Source organism: Mesocricetus auratus, unplaced genomic scaffold (genome assembly GCF_017639785.1).
Source record: "Mesocricetus auratus isolate SY011 unplaced genomic scaffold, BCM_Maur_2.0 Super-Scaffold_100676, whole genome shotgun sequence".
NCBI classification, from domain to species: domain Eukaryota; kingdom Metazoa; phylum Chordata; class Mammalia; order Rodentia; family Cricetidae; genus Mesocricetus; species Mesocricetus auratus.
In genome coordinates this window covers 176,883,267-176,907,139 of record NW_024429266.1, presented here as the reverse complement: position 1 = coordinate 176,907,139, position 23,873 = coordinate 176,883,267, and the positions used below count along the sequence as shown (strand labels likewise).

The 23,873-nt window shown below is 43.6% G+C and overlaps 1 protein-coding gene across 1 annotated transcript in view; it reads left to right on the top strand.

The window, feature by feature from the left end:
- The first annotated feature begins 7,216 nt into the window (after nt 1-7,216).
- The window catches only part of Tmem72 (transmembrane protein 72), a 36,805-nt gene continuing 20,148 nt past the window's right edge, over nt 7,217-23,873 (top strand). The window contains exons 1-2 of the mRNA XM_005065965.4: nt 7,217-7,549; nt 23,620-23,686. Coding sequence (XP_005066022.1) covers nt 7,480-7,549; nt 23,620-23,686 — 137 coding nt within the window. The 5' untranslated portion in view covers nt 7,217-7,479. The remainder of the gene's footprint in view (nt 7,550-23,619; nt 23,687-23,873) is intronic.

Sequence of the window (23,873 nt, the reverse complement as noted above, 5' to 3'; positions counted from 1 at the left end):
GTGACATTTCAGGAACGGAGGTTAAAGGACCCGAGTGCCTGCTAGCCCTGCTTAATTCCATACATACATACTGTTCCCTAGAAGGGAACATCCCTGCAGGATGGACCCCATGAAGAGAGGTCCCATATCCTGCCCTGAAGAAATCTACTACTTAATCTTCACTGCAGCTATCTTTGGAGCCTCTTCCTCATCCATTCCTTACAGGGGACCCAGGCCGCTTCTCAGGGGCCTAGCCTCTAGGGGCTGTTCAGTTCTTCTTGCTTGACCCTCTGGATCCTGTTACTTTACAAGAATTATCAGCCTGATTTCTGAGGAATGCTGGTCCTCTGGAGATACCACAGACCAGTTATACAAGCAAAAATCAAACTTCAGGGTCACTTATGTTGAATGTGCACCTGTCTCTCACACCACTGCAGAGGTGGAAAACCATAAGCCAACATTTTAATAAGAGCCGATGTTCAGATTCTCAGCTGTCTCTCTTTTTTAGTTTCAAGTGTGATCTTCGCTCCCAGCTTCTTGGTGTCCCTGGTGCTGAGCGCCGTGGGATGCTTGCAAGCCTGTATAGCCAGCACAGCTCATGGGTGCCGCTCCTGCAGGCCAGGTGAAGGAACCTCTTGAGTTTAGCCTAGTCTGGCATCATTCTTCCGTCCTCATTCGCCAGTATCACCCCCATCATCTTTTGTGTCCCTAGGATGCACCCTCCTTTAACTCTCACACAACTGTCCACTGAGGAGGAGCCACCATGGTTGCCAGGCTGCAGCTGAATTTATATAGAAGCCCCAGGTTTCAAAATAAGCTTGATTTTGACTTTGTTTTTAGTTATGCTTGGAGATATAGTCTTTCAGATGTGGATTAACAATGAACAATGGTGGCAGAATGAACTTAGAGGAACATGATTTTAACCCTTAGGCTGATTTCTTTCCAAAATTTACTGATGGAGTTCTCATTTTTCTCTAGATAAAACCTTAAAATTATTTGGGGGTTAGTTTAAACCAAAAGTTAAGACTAATCAGAATTATCATTGGGGAAATACTGGCATGAAATATCTGCTGCACACCCTAACTTTACACCATCCTTGAGTCCAGAGCCACATGCCTTCCTAGAGTTCACCCAGGACCCTCACGCAGCACCTGGTTTCTTTCCTGAGTCAGGCTCCTGTACCCTTCAAGTTTCTGATTAATGAAGAGATTCCCTACAGCAACAATGGAAGGGCATCCTGTCCATGGTGACTTGCTATCTGTCACAGAAATATTGCTTCCTCTCCATCTTGGAATCTACTCCTGAGCATTGGGGATTTAACTGCCTACATGCTGCAAACCTGTGTAGCTATTTAGTCTCATTATGTCCTCTGGAGTTCAGACACCAATTGCTAAACGGCCATCTTTTTTAGAGTGTCAGGCTTAGAGAATGCTGAAAATCTCCCATGGACACACAATGCAAATCTGTGCCTTGATACTCCTTGCAGGAGACTAAGATGCTGGGAAGGAATGTCTGGTGAGGCTTACTCAGCAAAGAGCTGGTCTACTGCTGACCCCTGCCTTTCCTGGAAATCTCTCATCCTGTCAGTCTTCTCTGTCAAGATAGTTTAACTGAAATACAGTAAGTGGCGATAGATCCCCCAGCTTCTTTGGTTCATATGGATCCGGCACAACTGTCAACTGTAAACTCAGAAAAACCTGGAAGACATGGTGGCCCAATCTCACACTGACAACTAACATCAACTGGAACATCTGCTGGGACCAAGGTGGCAATGACTGCCCCATGGATCCCCGTGGTCCCACTGAAGAACGGTTTTTCATCACATACAGACCAACGCTGGGAGATATGGGGAGATTCCAATGCCCTGAGAAGCAATAACAGCTGGTGGTACAGTTCTTGGGGTTGCCACGCACAGTAACATGACCTTTCTTCTTTTTCCAGGAACACATATCTTGTGCAGACTTTTGATTCGGCCTCCGCTGTATGAAGAAATGTGGATTACATCTACCCAAGGCAAGGAGGAAAAGATGAGGGACGAACCAATCAGTCCAGAAATGGGCCATTTTTACCTGTCCTACCACGAAGCATATGGCCTGCCTGCTCTCTATAAATTCATCCTAGAGACCTAAAGTACAAAGGGTCTCAAGTTCCCTCCATTTATTCAGTCACACACCATTCCTGAGCCTAGGAAATCTAGCAGCTGGTGGGAGATGCTGACACGAATGTAGAAAGCTCAGATACTGTGAGATGAGTGCTGGAGGCTGGAGGAGAGGTAACACAGACATCAACAAGTGACCAGAGGGAAGAGTTGGAGCTAAATCTGAATACTGAGTGCAACAGGAATGAGAAGAAACTATGAAACAGAAAAGATGTAACCAAGATAGCTTGAACAAGAGTAGGAAGCCTTGTCTAAGACGGAGAACCTTGATGGTTAGAGTGGGCAGAGGGTGAGGAGGTGACCTGGGCAGCTACTAAGGCCTGGAATTCTAGATGAAGAAACTTGGATTTTGTTCTGTAGGAGATGAACACCCTTTGAAGGAGGTAACTTACAAAGATCTACATTACCCAATGTAACTTGGGGTAGCCGGTGGTGAGAGGGGAAAGAGGAATGCCATCAGAGGCTTGGGGGACAATGGGCACTGCAGACAAGAGAAGGTGGCCAACAAGAAGTTAACATGGAATTGACAGAACCAGGAATGACGAGGAGCTGTGACCCTGAATCTAGTGCTTCCAGATTATGCTTAGGGTAGTAATGAGACTGAGATCTAAGAACAGAGAAAAAACAGAAAGGAATTGAGAGGGACACCTAGTTTGTTTGGGACATACTGACCTTGACACAGTTGAAATTTTAGTGCCATAGATAAGGAAAGGGAGGTGAAGTCTGAGGTTTTTCTGGGAATTATCTTCATATTTGTAATGTTCACGCTGTGGAAAAGGAAACCACCAGAGTGGAGAGCTGAAGAAAGAATGGAGGATTATCCTTGATGAACTAGATAGTAGTTGCTGTGTAACAGATCACTCTAAAACCTAGAAATTGGAACAGTAAATATTTACTCTCTCACAATTTCTTGGGCTTGGGTGTATCTGAGAGCCACTTGGCAGGCTGCCCATGCTCAGAGTCTCCACAGATGTACCTGTTGGCAAGGGTTGGACTCATCTGAGGCTCGACAAGGACCAGAACTCATTCAGTAGGCTACTATGGACAGGAGGCTTCAGATTTTCCTCTCTGTTACACTACATCTGGCTTCCTTCTGAGAGGATAGCTCCTCCTCCTGCTTCTAGGGCTTGTGAAAACAGCAGTGATATGTGCTCGCTCAACATGCCCACATTCCAGGAAGTCAGTACTGCACAGAGATGCACCTTTATCCTTACTCTCAGAGGGTGGAGGCATTTCTGACCTATCAGGGTTGATGAATTGCTACTTCTGTCATGTGGGTCACACAGCACAACCGTATCACAGTACAAGAGAGGGGACCACAGAAGGAAATTCAGAGACAGCAACTACAGATCACTGGACAGGAGGACAATAAACAAAGAAGATCCCATAATCGGCATAGATAAGACCAAATTATAAACACAAAAGGACAGTGTAAATGGGGGAGATCCTCCAGAAAGAGAGGGAGATTTCATATGCTAATAAGCCTGAGTGGGAGGAACCAAATGAACTCAGAATTAGGCAACTGAACTTGTGATGCCCTATCATTTTCTTCTACTGACACCCAGCTGAGGGTCACGGAAATAAAATCTAAGGAAGGATATAAACTATCAAGAGGTCATCTAAATCAGCCCGGACATCACTCCAGGGACAGCTACAGATTTGAGTTATACCCACGATCTCTCTACTGCTTTGTGGAAGCTTCCTCAAGCCCAGTGGCTAAAGAGTAGCACATACTCACATTTCATCTTCTCCTCACTTCTCAAGATCCCCAGAGCCATTCCTCACATCTGGAAATTCTGTGTTCCTGTCAGTGGTGTTCAATTTATGTCCATCCCAGATGGTTGGGGTGTCTGAAAAACACCCCTGTATAGTAACAAACAGAAGCTCCAGACAAAGCCGAAAGGGAGCCTCGGCGAGCTGGTACACCGCTCCTGTGGACCACCTCCAGAGAAGATGGGAGCTTTCAGTGAATCAACCTCCAAGTCCTCAAATCTAGGAGAGAGGCTCCAAATGCTGATTTCAGACAAAAGTCTTTCTAAATCATCTCCGCAGTTCCTCGACGAGTCTCCTCTCATGGGGCAGCTTCATGATGAAAGTATCTATAAATCAAAAGCTGAGAGAGCAGCAGAGGGTCTGAGCCAGAGGCAGGACCAGACACATTGTGTGACCTTCATTTCTTTCCTTTGTGATATCGAACACGTTCACCTAGACAGACACAGTCTGAGAGGAAGAATGGGATTGCATATGTGTGCAGCGCTGACTCTGGAACATAGGTGTGTTGAGCAAGCATCGGCTCTCACTGCAAGCATTAGCCTCACAGCCATTCTCACAAGCCCTGGAAGCAGGACAACTTTTTGTCAAGTGCTTAGATTACAGCGGTCCCTTTAAATCACTTTTTGTCAAGTGCTTAGATTACAGCGGTCCCTTTAAATGTATATCCACAGCTCAACTTCCCCACACCATCCAGGGACCATTGCCTCTCTCAGAGCCTATTGGAACTGGAGTCTCTCTCTGTCTCTGTCTCTGTCTCTGTCTCTGTCTCTGTCTCTCTCTCTCTCTCTCTCTCTCTCTCTCTCTCTCTCTCTCTCTGTTTCAACTTCCAACCACTGCGCTCCACAGGACAAAGTCAAAATTGACAATGGCTTGTTTTTTTATACACATCCCACCACTGTCCTGAGCAATGGGGACCCTGCCTGGAACATTCTCTATGACTTCCTGATGAAATAAGACTTTCTGTCATCAGGACTTTTCCAGAATCCACACAGATTCCAGAACCCCTGGCCACTTCAGTTCCTCTGCCTTCCTTCTGTCCTTCCATCCTCTGCCTATCACTGGCCTGTTGAAAATGAAACTCCTGGGCCTTCCGCTAAGTGCTCAGGGAGCCCTGCCCTATTTTTCCTCTGGGCACATTAATGATGCAGGGTCGGACTTGCATGTCTAGGGCCTCTCTTCTTTCTCATCCAAGTCCTATTTTAGGGGCTAGCCACGGCTTCCCAGCAGTCTTTTCTCTAAACTGCAAGTGATCTGGGGAACTTTGCCAAGACAGACTTCTTTCTGCCCCACGGGGTTCCACAAATGGGATTAAACGGTCTTAGACCCACTTTGTGGTTTCTTCCAAAGGGCTCACACCGGGATCCCTCTTCCATTTTGCTTCTGTAAGGGACTCTTCTTTTCTCACACCATCACCTCAGTGCCATTTTCCAGATCCCTGAAGAGGGCAGCTCAGTGAAAAGGGGCACCTCTGGGTTTTGAGGAATGCCCTAACTTTATGACCTTTAGTTCTCTACCTGTCCCTCTGTGAGCTTAAAACAGGAAAAGGCTGTGCATTCAACCAGTTCAGAAACAGCCCATTCTGTCAGGCAGAGTGCATCCCATGGTGACCTGAAGCCTACTGTAACTACTGGAAGCCTGCTGTAACCACGTGACCTGAAGCCTACTGTAACTACTGGAAGCCTGCTGTAACCAGGTGATGACGCAGATCTCCAGTGTAACAGCTCCCAAAGCCATCCCACTGCAGCTTGTTGTCTCACGGGACAGACTCCGCCCTTGTCACTCTTATCCTGACTAGGAGATCTATAGAGGTATAGTGCAGCCTGCCCATGAGCCCCTTGCTAGAAGTAAGAGGGACTTCCCCCAGAATCCCCCACGCATGTGCCCCATCTGAGCTGTTGGCCCAGAACTGGGTCACCTCCTTATTCCTAAAGTATCAACTGGGAAGGGGAGGCCATGGCCATGGTCAGTGGACTAAACTGTCCTTACCAGCCAAGGCCAGGAAGAAGTCCCCTTCTGAGCACAGGAGTGTGAGGCACAAAGCAAAATAAGCCACTATGGCTGGGGAGAGGCAAGTGGCAGCTGTGGTGTGACAGGGGTTTTCCACAGAGGAAAAGAGTTCTCAGAGAAGGCTGTGAGTCACAGAGCTACTGTGGCCCAGGCCCCAGCTCCTTCCTCAGATCAACTCTGTGTGTCACAGAGATGCCCTAACCTGCATCTGGCATAGGGGGTGCTGTCTGCCAAGACATATCACATTTCAGAACGCTGGGAATAGATACTCAGCTAATAGAAAAATAATCTGATAATAAATGGTCTAATCAGTGGAGAAGTAAATATGCCAAGTCATAATACTACTCGGTGAGTGTTCCCCACCCACAGTGTGTGTGTGTGTGTGTGTGTGTGTGTGATACATTTCTACACCTCGTTTTAAGCATCATATGAGCACAGAGGTTTTTACAAGACAAAGTGAGTTATGGGATACAAATTAATGACCAAACTATAATAATCTTAATAATAAAATCCCAATTCATTAAACAGCAAAGAAAGGTGCATGCTTACACCAAAGTTTCTGCTATTATTAGGGTTGGTCAGTTTGTCTGTTTTTGCCTTTCACCCCACATGAGTGGACAAGGAAGTTTTCTGAAAAGAGCTGGCAGGAAGACTAAAAAGCAATACTGTTCAATCCACTAGATCAATTGTAAAGTAAGAGCCAGCGAAGCCACCCAGGACCGATCTTTGAGGCGAGTGCGTCAGTGGGGCTCTGAGAACAGCAGTACAGTTATATTTCTTCTTTATCTCCTGCCACAGTTATCAAGGTCGAACACCTTTGGGTCTCCCCAAGGTCACCCAGTTAATTATTCACACAGCACACACAGTGGTTTCCCACATCTCACATCCAGATGCCTGTGAAAAACAGAAGAGGGTCTCTATGTGCTGTGGTCTGAGCTAAAGGGTCTTGTCGGAGTTCAAATCTACCAGATGAGGAAATATTTTCAGTCCACCTATATACAGAAGGGAAAAGCCTCAAACTCAATTCAAAATCTCTTCCCACTGGTGATTTCAAGACATATTCCTTCTATCTCCCACCCCAGATTAGCAGGTACCCAGTCTTCTCAAGGACCCCAGAAGGTGTGAGGTGCTGGTGTGACTTTCTTGACTTTCTTGGTGTGGCCTGGTGAGGAAGGGCTTGGGCTCCAGCTTTCCTGTTCCCTCCTCCCAGCTAGAAACAGTTAATTGCCAGCTTGAGGCTGCCTCCAGCCCAACCCTAATCAGCATGATCTCAGGCTTCTGCATCAGGGCTGAAGCAGCTCCAGGCCAGGCCAGGGCTGTGTGGAGCAGGGAGAGCATTCTTCCAAGATAATGATTAAACTGAGCAGCACTTGGCAAGGGCACAGGCTGCTACTAGGAAGGTGAGCCCTATTCACACCTCAGCCAGGCTGTGGCGGCGAGAACTGGAGCGGGAAGGCAGAGCCCAGAGGTCCGGGGCCCCCAGCCGCCCCCTGCTTGTGAGGGGCATCCGGAGCATCTCAGATCCAGAGGAATCTGTGCGGTCTGCTCACACCTTGGGCACCATGGAGCTCCAGGTGTTCTGGACTGGGCTGGAATATACCTGCCGGCTCTTGGGCATCGCTACGGCTGCAGGTAAGATCCTACCTTATCTACACATCCTTGTTCAGAGGTACAACGGGGAAGGCTACAAGAGAAATGGTTTCCAGCCAGGAGACGGTAGGCACATCTGGCTATAACTGCCCTCCAGTTTCTCTTTTGAGACCCTCGGACCCCCTCTACTGTGGGAAAGCAGCAGGTGCAGAATAAGCCTCAGGCAGCTGAAGAAGAGCGAGTCTTGGGTCTGGTGCTGAGACTGAGTGGCAGCCTGCTCTAGTGAGACCTTGGGAACCTTCAGCATTCAGCACTCTGCAACGAGCTAAGGGGTCTGCCCTCTGCCCTCAGAGGGCTATGAGGATAGCAGGTTGAGGTAGGGACTGGAGGTGAAGGTGTAAAGGGCCAGAAAAGTGTGAGAATTGTACCATTGTGTACTTACGAAACTGGTCACCTAAGTTCTCCTTGCTGTGTTCAACAATAGCCCTATCCAATCAGAAAGAACTCCATTGACCGGGCAGCTCTGTCCTCGGGAGATGCATGGGGTATCTCCCGGCAGGCTTCCTCCGGCCCTCCCACACCCTGCTGACAAATGCATTGTTGGAAACCAGCCCTTTGCTATGCATCATCTACAGGAGTGGGACTCAGGTGACCGGAATTCACCGGAGCGGCTCCACTAACTGGGATTTCAGATGGTTAACAAAGAATTGACTTCTGACCCTAACCCTGACCTTAGCCTCATCATCCAGAAGCAGAGAACCTAAGCTGAGGAACTGAGCAGCAGTGATCTGAGCCCCTAGCTGAGTGCACCAAGTCCCTTGGGGGAAAGGCTGAGATACATGTCAAATCCTTTGCATTTATACAAAACCTTTCTCAAGATTCTCTCCCAATGGAAAGGACCTCCAGTTCAAATCAAAGCCATGTGAACCAAGCCTCAGGCCTCACATGCGTATCCAACCTTGGTCCAGCCCTGTAGAGCTTTGAAGTCATGCTTCCTGACCATGGTGATGGATGGATCTGCTGGCCAAGAGTTCTGACAGAGGTAGTGCTTAGAGAAACAGCATGTGGACAGAGGTTCTTGGTAGATGCCCTTGTGATTTACTGCAGTATCAGTGGGGATTCAAATCATTCTTGGGGGTACTAGGTTGGGTACCAGCTTTTGGGCTCTTGTGGCACCAGAGCTATGAGTAACAGCAGGCAGGGTCAAATTCCAGCCCTCCTGCTATGTGATGGAGCGAATGAACTCAGATTGGAGCCGTGACCCTGCCAAGGTCACACAAGAAGTTGGAGCATCAGTAACCTGGAATATTGATTTCTGGATTTTTCCCAACAGTGCTGGACAAAGCCTTCCCTGAATTTTCCAGCAAAAGAATTGGTCTGTTCAGACCTTTGTAGATAGGCCTGGTGGAAGAGCCAGCTCTAGCTCCCCTTAGAAGCACAATGCCTCTTAATTAAAGGCAATGATCACAAAAGCCCTCAAGGTAACCCTAAAACTTCTCCATGACGAGACTGAGAGTTATCATCTCCCACTGGTGCCCCAAGTTCATTGTGTTCCCTCTGCACCTTGACTTTTAAATATAGACACTATACCCTTCAGACTACCAGGAATCTTACATATACTAAACAGCCATACAGAGCTACTATTTCCATCCTGCCAGGAAGCTGCTTAAGATGCACATATCTGCCCTTCTAATGGACTACTGAGTCTAATTCATCTCAACTTAAAGGCAGCCTTTCACTCCACACCCCCCAGCACATGTGCACACCAAGGCATATTGCACATCTTAACCACAACCTTCATCTCTGCAAAGAGTTTGCTGCTAATGCTGAAGATGGTCCTCCTGCTTGGCTTTGATACAGATCCAGGCTAAAATTAGGCTGCAGTTGCCTTTAGGGCCAAGCTTTCAAAGAATAGCCACTGGGCTTTCCAGAGTGCTACTGGTGCTCTCTGGCAGATCTCAGGTTTCTCCTGACATCACTGGCCTTCGGGCCTCTGTCCAGTACATAAGATTTGCAAATTCTTTATTCCCTTAAGCCTCTTTGGTTGAAATCCTCTGTTGAAAAGTCCAGGCCCCATTATAGGAACATTGCTCCTAAAGGGGGAATGAGATTTGAAATAGAGACCAATCAGCATTTTGCAGAAACCCAAGGGAGTGGGGTATATGAGGTTCCCTTGTATATAGACAGAATGGATTGTTCGGATGTTAGGCAGGGATGTGAACAAAACCTCTCAAGGTATCACCTCCGGGGATTTGCAGATCCTGGGAGGTGGCAGCTTCTGCCCCAGAAGCCTCCCTTGTGGACCCTGGAGACAGGCTCAGGGCTTTTAGACTCCAAGTGCTCCATGACACAGCAGTTTCCTGTGGCTGTGGTTGAGGCATGCTCCGTGGAGAGGGCTGCTCACTACACTGCTTCCTCCACCCGACTCCCTTCAGGAAGCATTGCTCAGGCCTGTACTGCAAGTGGTTTTCAGGACAGACACTACAGCCAGCCCAAAGCAAGCAAGCCAAAGTAGACAGGCAGTACCCACCCAGAGTATTTTCAAAATGAGGAAATCCTGCCCCTTGGAACAGTCACGTGGTTTCTTAATCACCACACACACGCACACATGCACGTACGCACGCACGCACACACGTGCACACTACTCTAACGTGATCTTACAAAGCACTTCCCTGGCCTTAGAAGTCATGGGGGCATGAGGGCTGTGTGTTCAGTATGTGAATGTGTGAGTGTGACCTCTAAGTGCTCCTGTTGCCACAGACACACTAAGAAACTATGCACAGACCAAGAGGTTCTGCCCACCCTGTGCAGATGTGGGAAGATCTGTGTATCCATCGCTGAGAGCAGGCTTTCACCGCATTCTCCCAAAACATGGCAAACATACCCTGTATGAGAGCCAGAGACTTAGTGGAAGCGATACCTTATAGTTTGGGTTGGTTGGGTTTTTGTTTTGAGGCAGGCTCTATATTTAGCTTAGGCTAGCCTCAAATTTGCTACCTTCCTATGTTAGTCTCTGGGATTATAGCTGTGGACTGTCTCACCCATCATGTGATTGTTTATATAAGCCGGGCACCTGAAAGGACCTGGTAAATAGATGCTAAGTGGACAGGGTAAGGCACCTGCTGCCCCATAGGAAGTGGCTGTCTAGTAGAATTCATCCCCGGTGTTTGGACAGAGGCAGACCTGCTCTCCTTTGAACTTGTACAGCGCTTATTCTCAGGGAACTCCCAGTAACCTTTCGCCTCTTCTCAGCCCTGCACAGGCCAGAAAAGGAGGAGGCTCCCAAGACAATGCACAGGTGCCTTGCCCAGTCCCCAGGGCGTGGAATTCAGGAAGGAGGGGAGTCCTGTCTTTGGGTCTTTATCTGGGGAGGATGCTTTATTGGCTGTCAGTACACTCAAATCGGCATGGACTTTCCCAAGAGTGATCTGTCCCCTGGAGGAGGGGAATGTCATTATCAATACTTGTTAGGGCCTCCCAACCTACCTCAGGTTTATGCTGAAGGTTTGTCCCCTCACCCCACCCCATTCCTATCCACTCAGACCCTCACACTGTCTCTACCCAACCTCCCTACTCCCTATCCACAACCTCCAAGTGCACGTGTGCCTTCATTTGTTTCTCTATTTGATTCCTGTAGTCTCTGGCTAATGGTAGCTGGAATCTTCACCATGGCCAAGCCCTGTGCTACTTTTTTCAGTGCAAAACCTTATTCCATCCTCTGTATTATCAACTGAGGCCACACTATACTCATCACCATAACCATCGTACAGGGGCAGACACTGAGGCTTGGAGAATTGAAGCACTCTGTTCAAAGTCTTCTCCAAGGAAGCCGGGAGACAGAGTCTATTCTTGATACCCCACTTTTAATCAGTGTCCTCTGTCTAAACAAGGGAAATGGACTGGGAAAAACCAGGCTCAACACTCAAAACAGGCACCAGGGACTGAGTGGAGAATCACAAGAATTTGTGCATACTGGAAGACTCAGGAGTAACAACCTCCCCAAAGTCCAATTATCCCATTGCAGTTACCTGGATTATAGCTAAGCAGGGCAGCACCATTCCTGACTTTCCTCTTTGTTGGTAGATTAAAGTTTTACAAGTAGCTCAATTCAAGATTAGTCACTGTGGTTTTATTTCCCAATCAATTTTAGTCTTCTGTCTCAAAAGGGCGCATTTCTCTGTATTTTAATGACTCTAAGATATAGGAAAACACTCAGAAAGAACAGTAGAGAGGCCCAGTCAGAGCTCCTCCTTGTCTACCCTATGACCTTCCCCTGAGTCAGTCCAACTGTGCACAGACTCAGACTGGGAGTGGGGCTGGGTCATAGGCGTGACTGTACTGCAGCAATAATAAAATACTGTCAAGTACACCAAGTGCTTTCCACTCTCTGAAGCTAAAGACGCTGGTATTTAAGCTATCTGCTGGTTCCCCACTCTGAATAATCTAAGGGCTGGACATAGCAGAACAACCAAAGGAATGGAGTGGTCAACTTGTTTGTCAAACTAATGAACTTCTCCCAAATCAAGTCAATTCCTTGGAGTCAATACAGGAATCACTCAAGGCTGGTTTTGTTTGTTTGTTTGTTTGCTTGCTTGCTTGCTTGTTTGTTAGTTTTGTTATCACCCATTAACCTGATTTTTTATTTAATAGACACAACACATTCTAAATAGCAGCATTCCTTACTACATACCCTTCAAATATACAAATGAATGACAAATTTGGATGAGGACAAAAGCAGCATTTAAGGCCCAGGTGTTCTCATTTCTCAAAGGGTACAACAAGGCTTATGCTAAAAGTTTATCCACTCAAAGCATTCAAAAACAGGTAACTGTCTAGGGCCCTGCAAGCTAATTTTTTCTAATTTTGTATATTTATTTACCTTTATTGTATGAATGTTTAGCTTTGCATATTCGTCTGTTCATCACATGTGTACCTGGTCCCCTTGAAGGTTAGAAGAGGATGTGAGATCCCCGGAACAAGAATTATGGAAGTTGTAAGGCACTGTGCACATGCTGGAAATCCACACACACACACCCATCTCCTGCAAGAGCTTCCAGTGCTCCTAGCTGCTGAGCCATCTTTCCAGTCTCCCCATCTCCACCACATTTAATTTCAACCACCTTTAAATGCAGATCTGCATGACCACCTCCTGCCCTTGAAGAAATCATGTGCTCCAACATGTCTGCAGGGGAGTTTTGTCCCAGTGAGGTTAAAACAAAACGTGTTTCTGGTTTTTCCAAACGAACCCCTTTCTTTTCCTGTCTGAGTGCCTTGATGAGTATCCTCTCTGCCTCTTTCACTCCCTCCTGCCTCACCACAGGACTTGAGTCACCTGTTTCTTTCCTTATTCTTCATATATGTGTCTTCCTTTTTAGATTTAGAATTGGAATCTGGACAGCTACTTATGATTCATTTCATTTCCTCTGCAAAAGTTTGCTGTTTCCATCTTATGCAATGTGCATATATGAAGGAGCCAAGACCTCCACCCCAGGGCACTGCACATGGTCTGAGCAGGGAGGCAGAACACCTTCCACCACCTCATGCTTCTGTGACCTGTACTGCCGCTTCCCACATACGCTCTTTAGGCTCTGATTTCCGGTCTACAGAACAAGGACTGCCATTGACTCTACCCTGAGACTTCGGTGAAGCAATGACTCAGAAAGAAAACTGCTGCTGTCAATTCAAGGTCAGAGCAGGTCAATTCCAGAACCCTGTTCAGGAAACAAGGTGTGTGAGTGACCCAGGCGACTAGGACAGAGGAGGGATGAGCTTTAAAAGGCCCCATCCAGTTGTATACTCCCTATCACAGCTTCAGCTGGGGTGGTGGCCTGTTTTGAGACAGGATGTCACTCTGTAGTTCAAGGTGTTCTGGAACTCACTGTGTAGCTTGAGCTGGACTTGAATTTCTAGTAATCACCTGACTCAGTCTCACCTGTGCTGGGATTACAGGTATGACCCCTCCACCCCAGTGTAGCTGTTTCTATACCACAAGCCGTGTACAAACCAGTTAGTTCTTTTTATCCCCTTTGTATTCATTGCACAAAATGATGGTTTCATCGTAAATTTTATACATACATAAATATACACATGTACACACATGTATATCACATACTTTGTCCGTATCCATCTGCCTGTTAGTCTCTCTTGTCTTCCCCCTCTTTGGTCCACTGAACCTCCACATTTTCCTTCTATTTTCATACTGTGTGTGTACATGGGCATATGGGAGGTCTCAAGCTATCCCCAGTGTGGTAGACAAGCCACTTCCTGTTGCATGTGGATCAAGATGTAGAACTCTCAGATCCTTCTCCAGCACCATGCCTGCCTGCATGCTGCCATGCTTCTCACCATAACAACAATAGACTCTGAAACTGCAAGCCAGCCCCAATTAAATGTTTTCCTTTATAAGAGTTGCTATGGTCATGGAGTCTCTTCAGAGCAATAAAACCCTAACTAAGACAATCCCCATTGGCACTACATAAGCATTCCTCTTTCCCCACATCCTCATCAGCGTTTATTTGTGTCCCTGATGGACATTCTCTCTGGGGTGAGTTAGGATCTTCATGTGGTTTAGATTTGCATTTCCTGAGCTAGTAGTTCTTTCAGTGTGCAGCTACACGCCAGTGCCGAGGTGGAGGAGAGAGCAGAAAGAGCCCTGTGTGTAAGCTGCATGCCAGCGCCCAAGGTGGAGGGGAGCAGAAAGAACTGTGTAATAGATAAGGTGAAGGTCAGAAGAAACATGGCATCCATGCTGTGGAACCACAATCATTATTTTCTAGCACCAAGAAAATTGCCATTCAGAAGAACAAATAGACACATTGTCTTTTAACACTGAGAGTAAGTAAGAAGTATATATACCTTGGGTATCCCTAGGCAAGGCCAAGAAGAAAGTGTTTTCTGAGTCTTCAAATGGAAGATAGTGTCCTAATGGAGATAGTTCCCTCAAGTACTGAGGAATCACACAGGGTCTCACACAGCAGTCTCATCTCCAAAAACTGATATATCTTCCCAGATACCCTCACAGGAGAATTCTGACAACATTTGATGAAGACATAGTATGGATTCCAGGTAAACACCTACAAAAATTTGAAAGGAGGGAGTGATTTCCAACTCATTTTGTAGAATTGGCATTTACAACGTGACAACTAATCTCAGTTGTCAACTTGACACATCTGGAAAGAGGGAGCCCCAACTGAGGAAGTGCCTTCATCAGATTGACCTGTGAACATGTCTGGGGGGGGCAATTTTGTTGTTTGATTGGTTGTTTGGTTTGGTTTTACTTTTTCCAGACAGGGTTTCTCTGTGTAGATTTGGCTGTCCTGAACTCACTCTGTAGCCCAGGATGGCTTGAACTTACAGAGATTCACCTGCCTCTGCCTTCAAGTGCTGGGATTGAAAGAATACACCACCACCTCCTGGCATTGGGGGAGTTTTCTTGATTGTTGATTGGTGTAGGAGGACACAGCTCACTGTGGGCACTGCCATCCCCTGGCAGGTGGGCCTGGCTATATAAAAAAAACGATAGCTGACCATGAGCCTAAAAGCAAGCCAGTAAACAGCCCTTTTTGTGGTCCCTGATTCACTTCCTGCTCAGCTTCTCTCAGTGATGCTATGTGTGTTATCAAATGAAATAAGCCCTTTTCTCCCCTCAAGTTTCTTTTGAGTCTTGCTTTTAAAACAGCAACAGAAAGCAAAGTAGAACAACATGGGCACCAAAATTAAAAATGTTATAAGAAAACTAGAGACCAGTTCCTGGTATCAGCACAGAAGCAACCATTCCAAACAACTGTAGCAAACACAATAAGAATATATGGGAGGGATAGTATGCCATAACCAAGTAAAATTTGCAGTAGGAATACAGATTGTTTTAACCTTTAAATCATCAGTTTATAATTAGTTGGTCATCTGTTAATTTGGCTGCCCCATTAATTCTTAATATATCTTTAAGAATTTAATGTTTTGGTTATGCTCACCTCCCCACTCTTCTCAGAACTTCTGCCCATCCCTTCCCATACAACTTTGGTGTTTTTACTCCTGCACTAAGGCCAATTTGTACTCCCTAAATTATTCACATACATTTGGTCTTCCACTGGGGCATTGTTGACTTATCAGGGGCTACACTTTCCTCTCCCAGAAACTAAGAATTGCCAAGAACTCTGAGAGTAGGGGTGGAACTACATGCCCAACTCCCCTCTCCAAGCTGGCATTTGGGCTGGTTTTGGCTTGGGCATGGTGCCCCAGTTGCTATGAATTCATATGTGCAGCTATCCTGCTGTGTTCAGAAAATCCTGGTTTCTTATAGTCATCCAGCATATCTGGCTCTTGCACTTTCTACGATTCTTCCACAATGATCCCTGAGTCTTTAGAGGAAGGGTTACGTTTTATGTGTTACATTTAGGGATAGGCATTCTGGTCTATTATTCTCTGCACCTTGAAAGTTGTGAGTCCCTGCCCCGTCAACTACTGCAATCAGAAGCTTCCCTGATGAGAACCAAAAGGGTCTTTAATCTATTGTATAATAATAGGTCACTAGAATTGGTTCAGTGCCACATCTGCTTATCAAAGTAATACTTGTAGGTTCTTTCCTAAGGTTTATGGTCTCTCTAGCCACAGTTTCTTGGCCTGGTAAATATGCCAGGTATTTGTTTCACCTTTTGGAACAGACCATCTATCAAATTTTAAAAACTGGTTGGTTACTCCCATGGTACTTGTGCTGCTGTAGAACCAGTAAGCATGTCTTTCCAGCCCTGTTGTTATTTTTGGACTATAGGGATCACACCTGGGTAAGACTGGTGATCATTTTTCTCCGTTGATAACATGCATAGTATCTTCCAGGCGAGCACACCTTGATTTCTCCATGTTTTATGTATGACTCAAGTATGCGGTCTCTTCAGCAATAGGGTCTTGTCATTAAGTTTTCATTGGCAACAGCATGCAATGTTTGTGGACTTCTGGATTCTCACTAACAACTGCAAAAGAAGTAATCCATTCATGGCTCTGGGCTTGTATTCATTAGTCCTTCGAATCTAGTAGGGACCTTGTTTATCCACTGTTGGATAACTCGATTTGGACTCTTCCTATGTATGTGTATAGACATATTTAGGAAGCTTCTATAGTAAGCTTCCATATGCCTTTTTTGCAATCTTTAGAGTTATTTATCCCTTTCCCTCTTCTACTCTGCCATCCTTTCCCCCACTGCGGTTTACCCCTTTGTTTCATAACTCTCTTTAATCTTGACCAGCACATTCTATCTTCTCTTCCCTATGGGTCCTTAATGATTCCCTGACCTCTGCGTATATTCCATACGAAGCACACACATCTAAAGATTCAAAGCCAATGTCCACAAATGAGAGAAACATGCAACATTTGTCTTTCAGGGCCTGGATTACCTCACTCAAAATTATTGTTTCCAGCTCTGCCTATACTTGTGGATTTCATAATTTTACTTTTCTTATGAGTTGGATAATATTCCATTATGTGAATATAACACATTTCCATTATCTATTCATCAGTTGATGGATTTTTATCCTGTTTCCATTTCCTGACCATTGTGAATGGAGGAGCAATGAGCATAGATGAGCAAGTCTCTCTGTAGCAGGATATAGAATTCTTTGAGTATACCAAGAGGCATTGCTGAATCCTGTGGTAGATCTATTTTTAGCTTCCTGATGAATTTCTACACTGATTCCCATAGTGGCTCCACCAGAGTCCCCTCCCTACAGCAGTAAAAAAGTGTTCCTCTTTCCTCACATTCATACCAGATTTTGTCATCATCAGTTCTTTACATCTTAGCCATTCTGGCTGGAGTAAGATGAAGTCACAATGTAGCTCTAATTTGCAGTTTCTTGATGGCTAAGGATATGAATTTTTTACAACTGTTTCTCAGTCATTCGTGTTTCATCTTTTGAGAATTCTCTGTTTAGTCCCATGCCCCAATTTCAATTGCATTATTTGTTTTCTTAATTTTTAATTTTGGGTTATTTATATATCCTAGACACTAATCCTCTGTCCAATGTATAGCCAGTAAAGAATTTTCCCATTCTGAAGCTTCCCTCTTCAGTCTGGTAATGCTGCCCTTAGATGTTCAGAAACTTTTTATGATCATGTGTTCCCAATCACTAGTTGTTGATCTTAGTGCCTGTACTGTAATGCTCCTAATCAGAAAGGCCTTTCTTGTACAATCAGTCCAGGAAAGTATTCTCTATTTTATCTTCTACTAGATTTAAGGTGTTAAGTCTTATGTCAGGATCCTTGATCCATTTGGAGTTGTGTTTTGTTCAGGATGAGATACAAGGATCAGATTTCATTCTTCTGCATGAAGCTATCAACTTGGACCAACACTCTTTGTTTAAGACACTGTCTTTATTCATTTATTATTGGCTTCTTTCTCAAAAATCAGATGACTTCAGGGACGTGGGTTTTATGTGAGTCCTCAGTTATATCCCATTGTTCAATAAGTATTCTTATATGAATAGCATGCTGTTTTTATTATTATAGCTCTGTAGAATAACTTGAACTCTGTGTGGTGATATCTCCAGCAGTATTTTATTATTGTTGTTTTGTCAAGATTGTTTTAGTTATACTGTTTTGGTATTCATACATAATATTTAATTTGTTGTTGTTTCCTTTTTATTTTCCAGTTTCTCTGAAAAATTGAAGTTCTGTTGGGAATTTTATTGAATCTGTAGATTGCTTTTGGTAGGATGTATTTTCATAATATTAATCCTACCAATCCATAAGAATGAGAGATCTTTCCATCTTCTGATATTTACTTCAATTTTTTAGCATCTTTAAGCTTTTAATGTACAAGTCTTCTGCTTCTTTGGTTAGATTTAGTCAAAGACTTTTTTGAGGCTAATGTGAATGGTATTGTTTCCTTGATTCCTAGTTCTGTGTGTTTGTCATTTGTATATAGGAAGGCTACTGCTTTGTGCATTAGTTTTATAATTAACTTTGCTGAGTGTACTTATTACTATAGGAGATTTCTGATGGAATCTTTAGGGTCATTTATTTATAGAATCATGGCATTTCTAAATAAAGATTATTTGACTTCCTTCTTTCCCAGTATATCCCTTTTGTCTCCTTTATTTGTTCTTATATTTGTTCTTATTGCTTTAGCTAATGCTTCAAGTACTGTATTGAACAGGAGTAGGGAGAATGCACACCTATGGCTTTTTTTTCTGAGTTTTACAGAAATACTTGAGTTTCTCTTTATTTAAGATTATGCTGATAATGGGCTTCATGAATGTTGCATTTATTATGCTGAGACATGTCTCCTGTATCCCTATTTTCTCCAGAACTTTTATTACAAAGGGGTGTTGGATTTTATCAGAGACCTTTTCTGAATCAAAAGAAAGATCACATGGTTACTGTCCTTTAGTCTCTGTATGTGATGGTTTATGTTTATTGATTTATGTATATTGATCCAACCCTGTATCTTTGGAATTCATCAGACTAGATCACAGTGGATAATCTCTTTTGATGTGTACTTGTATTAAGTTTGCAAGCATTTTATTGAGAAGTTTTGCATCTATGCTCATCAAAAAATATGGGCGTATAATTTTCTTTTTGTTAGTTGTCTGATTTTGGTATCAGAGTAATACTGGCTTCCTAAAAAGAATTTAGAAATGTTTCTCCTTTTGATATTTTGTGAAATAGTTTGAGGGACATTGGTGTTAGTTGATTTTTGAAAGTCTGGTAGAATTCTACATTGAGCCCATCTGGCTCTGGATTTTTTTTGTAATTTGGGAGATTTTTTCATTACTTCTAGCTCACTTGGTATTATAAGTTTACTTAAATTAGTGGCTTCATCTTGATTTAACTTTGGTACATCATATATATCTAGAAATTCATCCATTTTTAAAGATTTTGTTCAGTTTGGTAGAATGTAAATTTTTAAAGTGTGTCTTTATAAGTCTGTGAATTTCCTCAGTTCTATTACGATGTCTCCATTTTTCTCTAATTTGATTAACATTGAATCCCCCTCTCTTTCTTTTGGTTAGTTTTGTTAGTTTACTTTCTTTTAGTTAGTTTGGCCAAACATTTGTCAAACTCTTCATTTCATTGATTCCTTGTATTGCTTTAATCATTTGTTTCATTAATTTCATCCCTAATTTTGATTATCTAGTCCACTCTACTATTTTGGAGTATTAATTGTTCCTGTTTTTCAAAGGCTTCAAGTGCATCATTAAGTTAATAATTGGAGATCTCTCTAAAACTGCTATGTAGTCACATGATGTTATAAACTTTCTTCTTATTACTGTCTCCATCATGTCCCACAGATTTTCGTATGTTGCGTTTTCATTTTCATTAAGTCCTAGGTATTTTTCATTTCCTCTTTGATGTCTTCCTTACCCCCGTTTTGATTCAGTAGTGTAATATTTAGCTTAAATGAGTTTGTGTACTTTCCATTATTTCTTCTGTTGTTAGTATCCAGCATCCATGGTTGTCAGATTAATGTGCCAGATATGATTTCAGTTTTCCTGTATTTGCCGAGACTTGTTTTTTGTCCTAATGTGCAGTCTATTTTGTAGAAAGTTCCTTGGGCTAATGAGGGGATTCTGTCATCTTTAGTTTTCTAGTGGGATGTTCTGTAGATAAACATTATGTCCATTTAGTTTACCAGGTCACTTATACCCCACATTCTCTATTGAGGGTTTTTTTTTTCCAGATGACTTGTCTATTTGTGAAAGTGAGATATTGAAATTGCCTACTATCTGTCTGTTGGAGTAAGTCTATGATTTTAAATTGAATAGTATTTCTTTTATGAAATTGAGAAACATGTTTATTCAGTGCATATATGTTTAGGATTATAATATCCTGTTGCCAGGTTTTACTTTTAATAAGTATAATCTATCCCTCCTTATCTATTGTGATTAGCGTGGGTTTGAAGTCCATTTTGTCACATATTATAATAGCCTGCATGTTTTTTAGCTCCATTTACTTGGAATACCCTTTTCTAGCCTTCTGTAATAAAATACTGTTTATCAGTAGTCATAGGGTATGTTTCTTCAAGGGCAAAAAAAAAAGGCATCTAAAAGCAAACAAACCAAAACTATGCAGCTCTCTGAAAGTTTTAGGCTAGGTGCTTTTCTTCTGAGGTTGGAGCAAGCCAAGGATGTCCAGTCTCATCACATAGAGTCAGTACTGTGTTGAAGCTCTAGCCAGCACAGTAATTCAATGAAGATGTCAACAGGAAAAGAAATTTAAAAGAACAAAGGCAACTAGTATATTAAAGGTTCCTCTTTAATGCATAATACATATAAACAATTAAATATACATTCTACAAAATTACCTATATATACTTTATATATTATTTTAAAGGGCTATAAATAAATCATAGACCTAAAAATCTCAAAGCAATAAAACTCTTAGACAATAGTATAAAATCTCTGTGTTGAGTTAGGCTGAGATTTCTCAGTTCAATACCAAAAGTTCAGTCCGTTGTTAAAAGAATTAATAAAATTCTTCTGATTAGATCCTATCAAAATTTAAAAACATTTCCCTTTAAACTACAGTATTGGAAGCCAACACAAAATACAACTGATGGCAAACATGAAAAGACATTCCACATCATTAGCCCTTAGAGAAATGCAAATCCATATCACAGTGAGAAACCAGGCATGTATTATTAGGATGCCTAGAATTAAAATGACTGTATCATTGGCAAGGCTATGAAATTCTCATTCACTAGTGGAAGTGCAAACAGTACTCACTTGAAACAGTTTCTGCAAAAGCTGCCATATGAATTGTTATCCTACTCCCAAGCATCTGTCTACCCAAGAATAACGAAAGCATACAGCCATGCAAAAACTACATATAAATGCCCATAGCAGCTCAATTCATAATATCCAGAAACAACCCAATTGTTCATCAGTGTGTTAATTATAAACAAAATGAGGTGTATCCCCACTAGTCTGCACTATCAATCAGGCATAGATTGGCACTAACTACTAATGCACACTACAGCAAAAATGAATCTGGAAGTAACTTTGTGAAAGTAACAAATAGTCAAACATGACTATAAAATATCCAATGTTATTTATCTTAACTCACAGGAAACATAAACTAATCTCTAGTGATAGAAGTAGATCAGTAGCTGCTTAGGGGTGGACCAAGGAAAGAGAAGGTAAGATTTCACTGATGTGACACCTGGAGACTTTGGGCTACTAATGGTGCCCGTTTTCTTCATGTGGTAATGCTTTCATGAGTGAAGACATATGTCAGTGCTTATCAGACTGCACTTTAAACATGGGCATTTGGTGGAGGCCAAGTGTGGCTCACTAAAGCTATCGCTGAAAGTGCATGTGCTGTCTTGCTAAAATGATATCCTCAAACATCTGACAACCTCAGAGGCATACAACAGTAAGCTTTAGGTGTTCTCACAGCCTGGTGAGTAGGCTCAGCAGCTCTGTTAATGTTGTTTGCCAATGTTGTTTCTCTGCCTGGAAGCCAGAGAGCTGATGGCTTATCTAGCCTGGCCTTTATTGGGATGATAAGGCAATCCCATTCCACGGGTTGGTCTCTCATGTTCCAGTAAGAAGACTAGTGGTGGCAGAGACACAAGAGAGTAAGCCGAGTTCTCAAATACACTTTTTGTCTCTATTTGCATTGTGTCTAGAAAATCGTATGGCTCAGAGGAAGTCACATTGTTGAGGCCAGAGTCAGAGAGAGGCAGCTCTCTGCCATAGACAGGTGCTAAATTGCATGAGAGGTGTGGATACCAAGAGGTGCATAGGGCCAGAGGCACAATTGCCATGTATTCCCAGGAACTGTTACTGAGCTAAAACCAAGACAGACACCTCAAATGATGTCTTTCACCTGTGGGTCATGTTTAAAGAATCTGTTAGGGGTCTGGTAATGTAGGTCAGTGGTCAAGAGTTTGCCTAGCATATGCTCCCCAGTAATGAAAAACAGAAAAAAAGGAATGGAAAGAAAAACAATCAAGTATAAAATGGGTGAATTCTACTGTCATGAGGAAGTTCTCTCCAAACATTTTGATTAGAATGATAAATACCAACGTTTCCTTGAAATCTCCAACTGAATGTCCAGAAGTTTCTACCATAAATCCAGACCTTTTCCCTTGTTGCTTCTCAATCCTGAATCAACTGTGTTTATTGCATAGATCTGAGAACACAGGAAGCCTCCAGGCCATGCTTAGAATTTCTGCAACTTCGTCTGTGTTAACAACCCTTATTATCTGGGTGAATGGGCATCAACTGGTTCAACATCCCTGCCCTGTTCTGGGAAAGTCATGGCGTTGACAGGCATTCTGTTTTAATACCTGATGGAGTGTTGTAAGAATGTAGACAATGGCTAATGGAACTATGATAAGAGCTAGTTTATTCTTCTCAGCCCTTTCAAGGGGAAAGAACATGCCTGTTTGCATAGTCTACTTCATTAACATACATACTCACTGTGGACAAAGAGCCCTTCATCATTCACTGACATTGCTCATTGATTTTCCCACCTTAGGTCCTCTTGAAGCCTTCTCAGTATAAAAGCCCAGAGTCCCATACTTCTCACCATGTCTCGTGTGTCACCCTCTGTCACTCTGTAGGGGCTCAGAGGGCTCAGGCCAACATGGGGTAAATATCACCTTAAAGTCACAGTGAGCATCCTTTTAAATTCTGAGAGAGTATGTTCTTGATTATCACGGCCACCTTCAGAATGAATACCTCTTTAATTCTAGGCAGAGCCACAAGATCAGGGATCCCAGCAAGAAAGTGGAATTTAGGCAACTTTTACAAATGGCAAGGTACAAAACACATACCATGGCCTGGGCTAGGATGGCAAGAGTCTTGGAAGTCATCACAGAGAGCAGCCATGAACCTACAGAGCTAATGCTTCTAGTTCAGGCAGTCTCTGGCACACACAGACAGACTGTGGCTTCTTGCTGTAGGGCTGGAGAGGTCTCCAGGCTCTTCATGGGATTTGGGGAACCACCCAGAAGTCTTCTTGCTCTCTTTACCTAGCCACAGCTGTCAGACATGGAAGGGGACCATCCTGACCCTCAGACCTCAGGAAGAAGCCCATACCTCAGTCAAGAGCCCTCCTAGGAAATTCTGTGGAGTGGTATACCCAGACCCACTCTCCCGTCTTCTCTTCCCCTGCAGTGTTGATCGGAGTGGGCACCGAGACCTTCCTCCGAGGGCAGTTCAAAAGCCTGGCCTTCTATCTGCTGTGAGTATGCACACCTGTGCTTTCCCTGCCTGCATGCTCTGTTCCAGCTCACCCCATGTCTGTTTACTACTCAGAGTAACACAGAGAAACCCACTTCCCATGATAAATCCACCCCATCCCAGAGGTGGAGCCACAGAAGCTTCTAAGTCCTGGTTTGGGAAGACCCCATAAATTAGCCAACATCCTT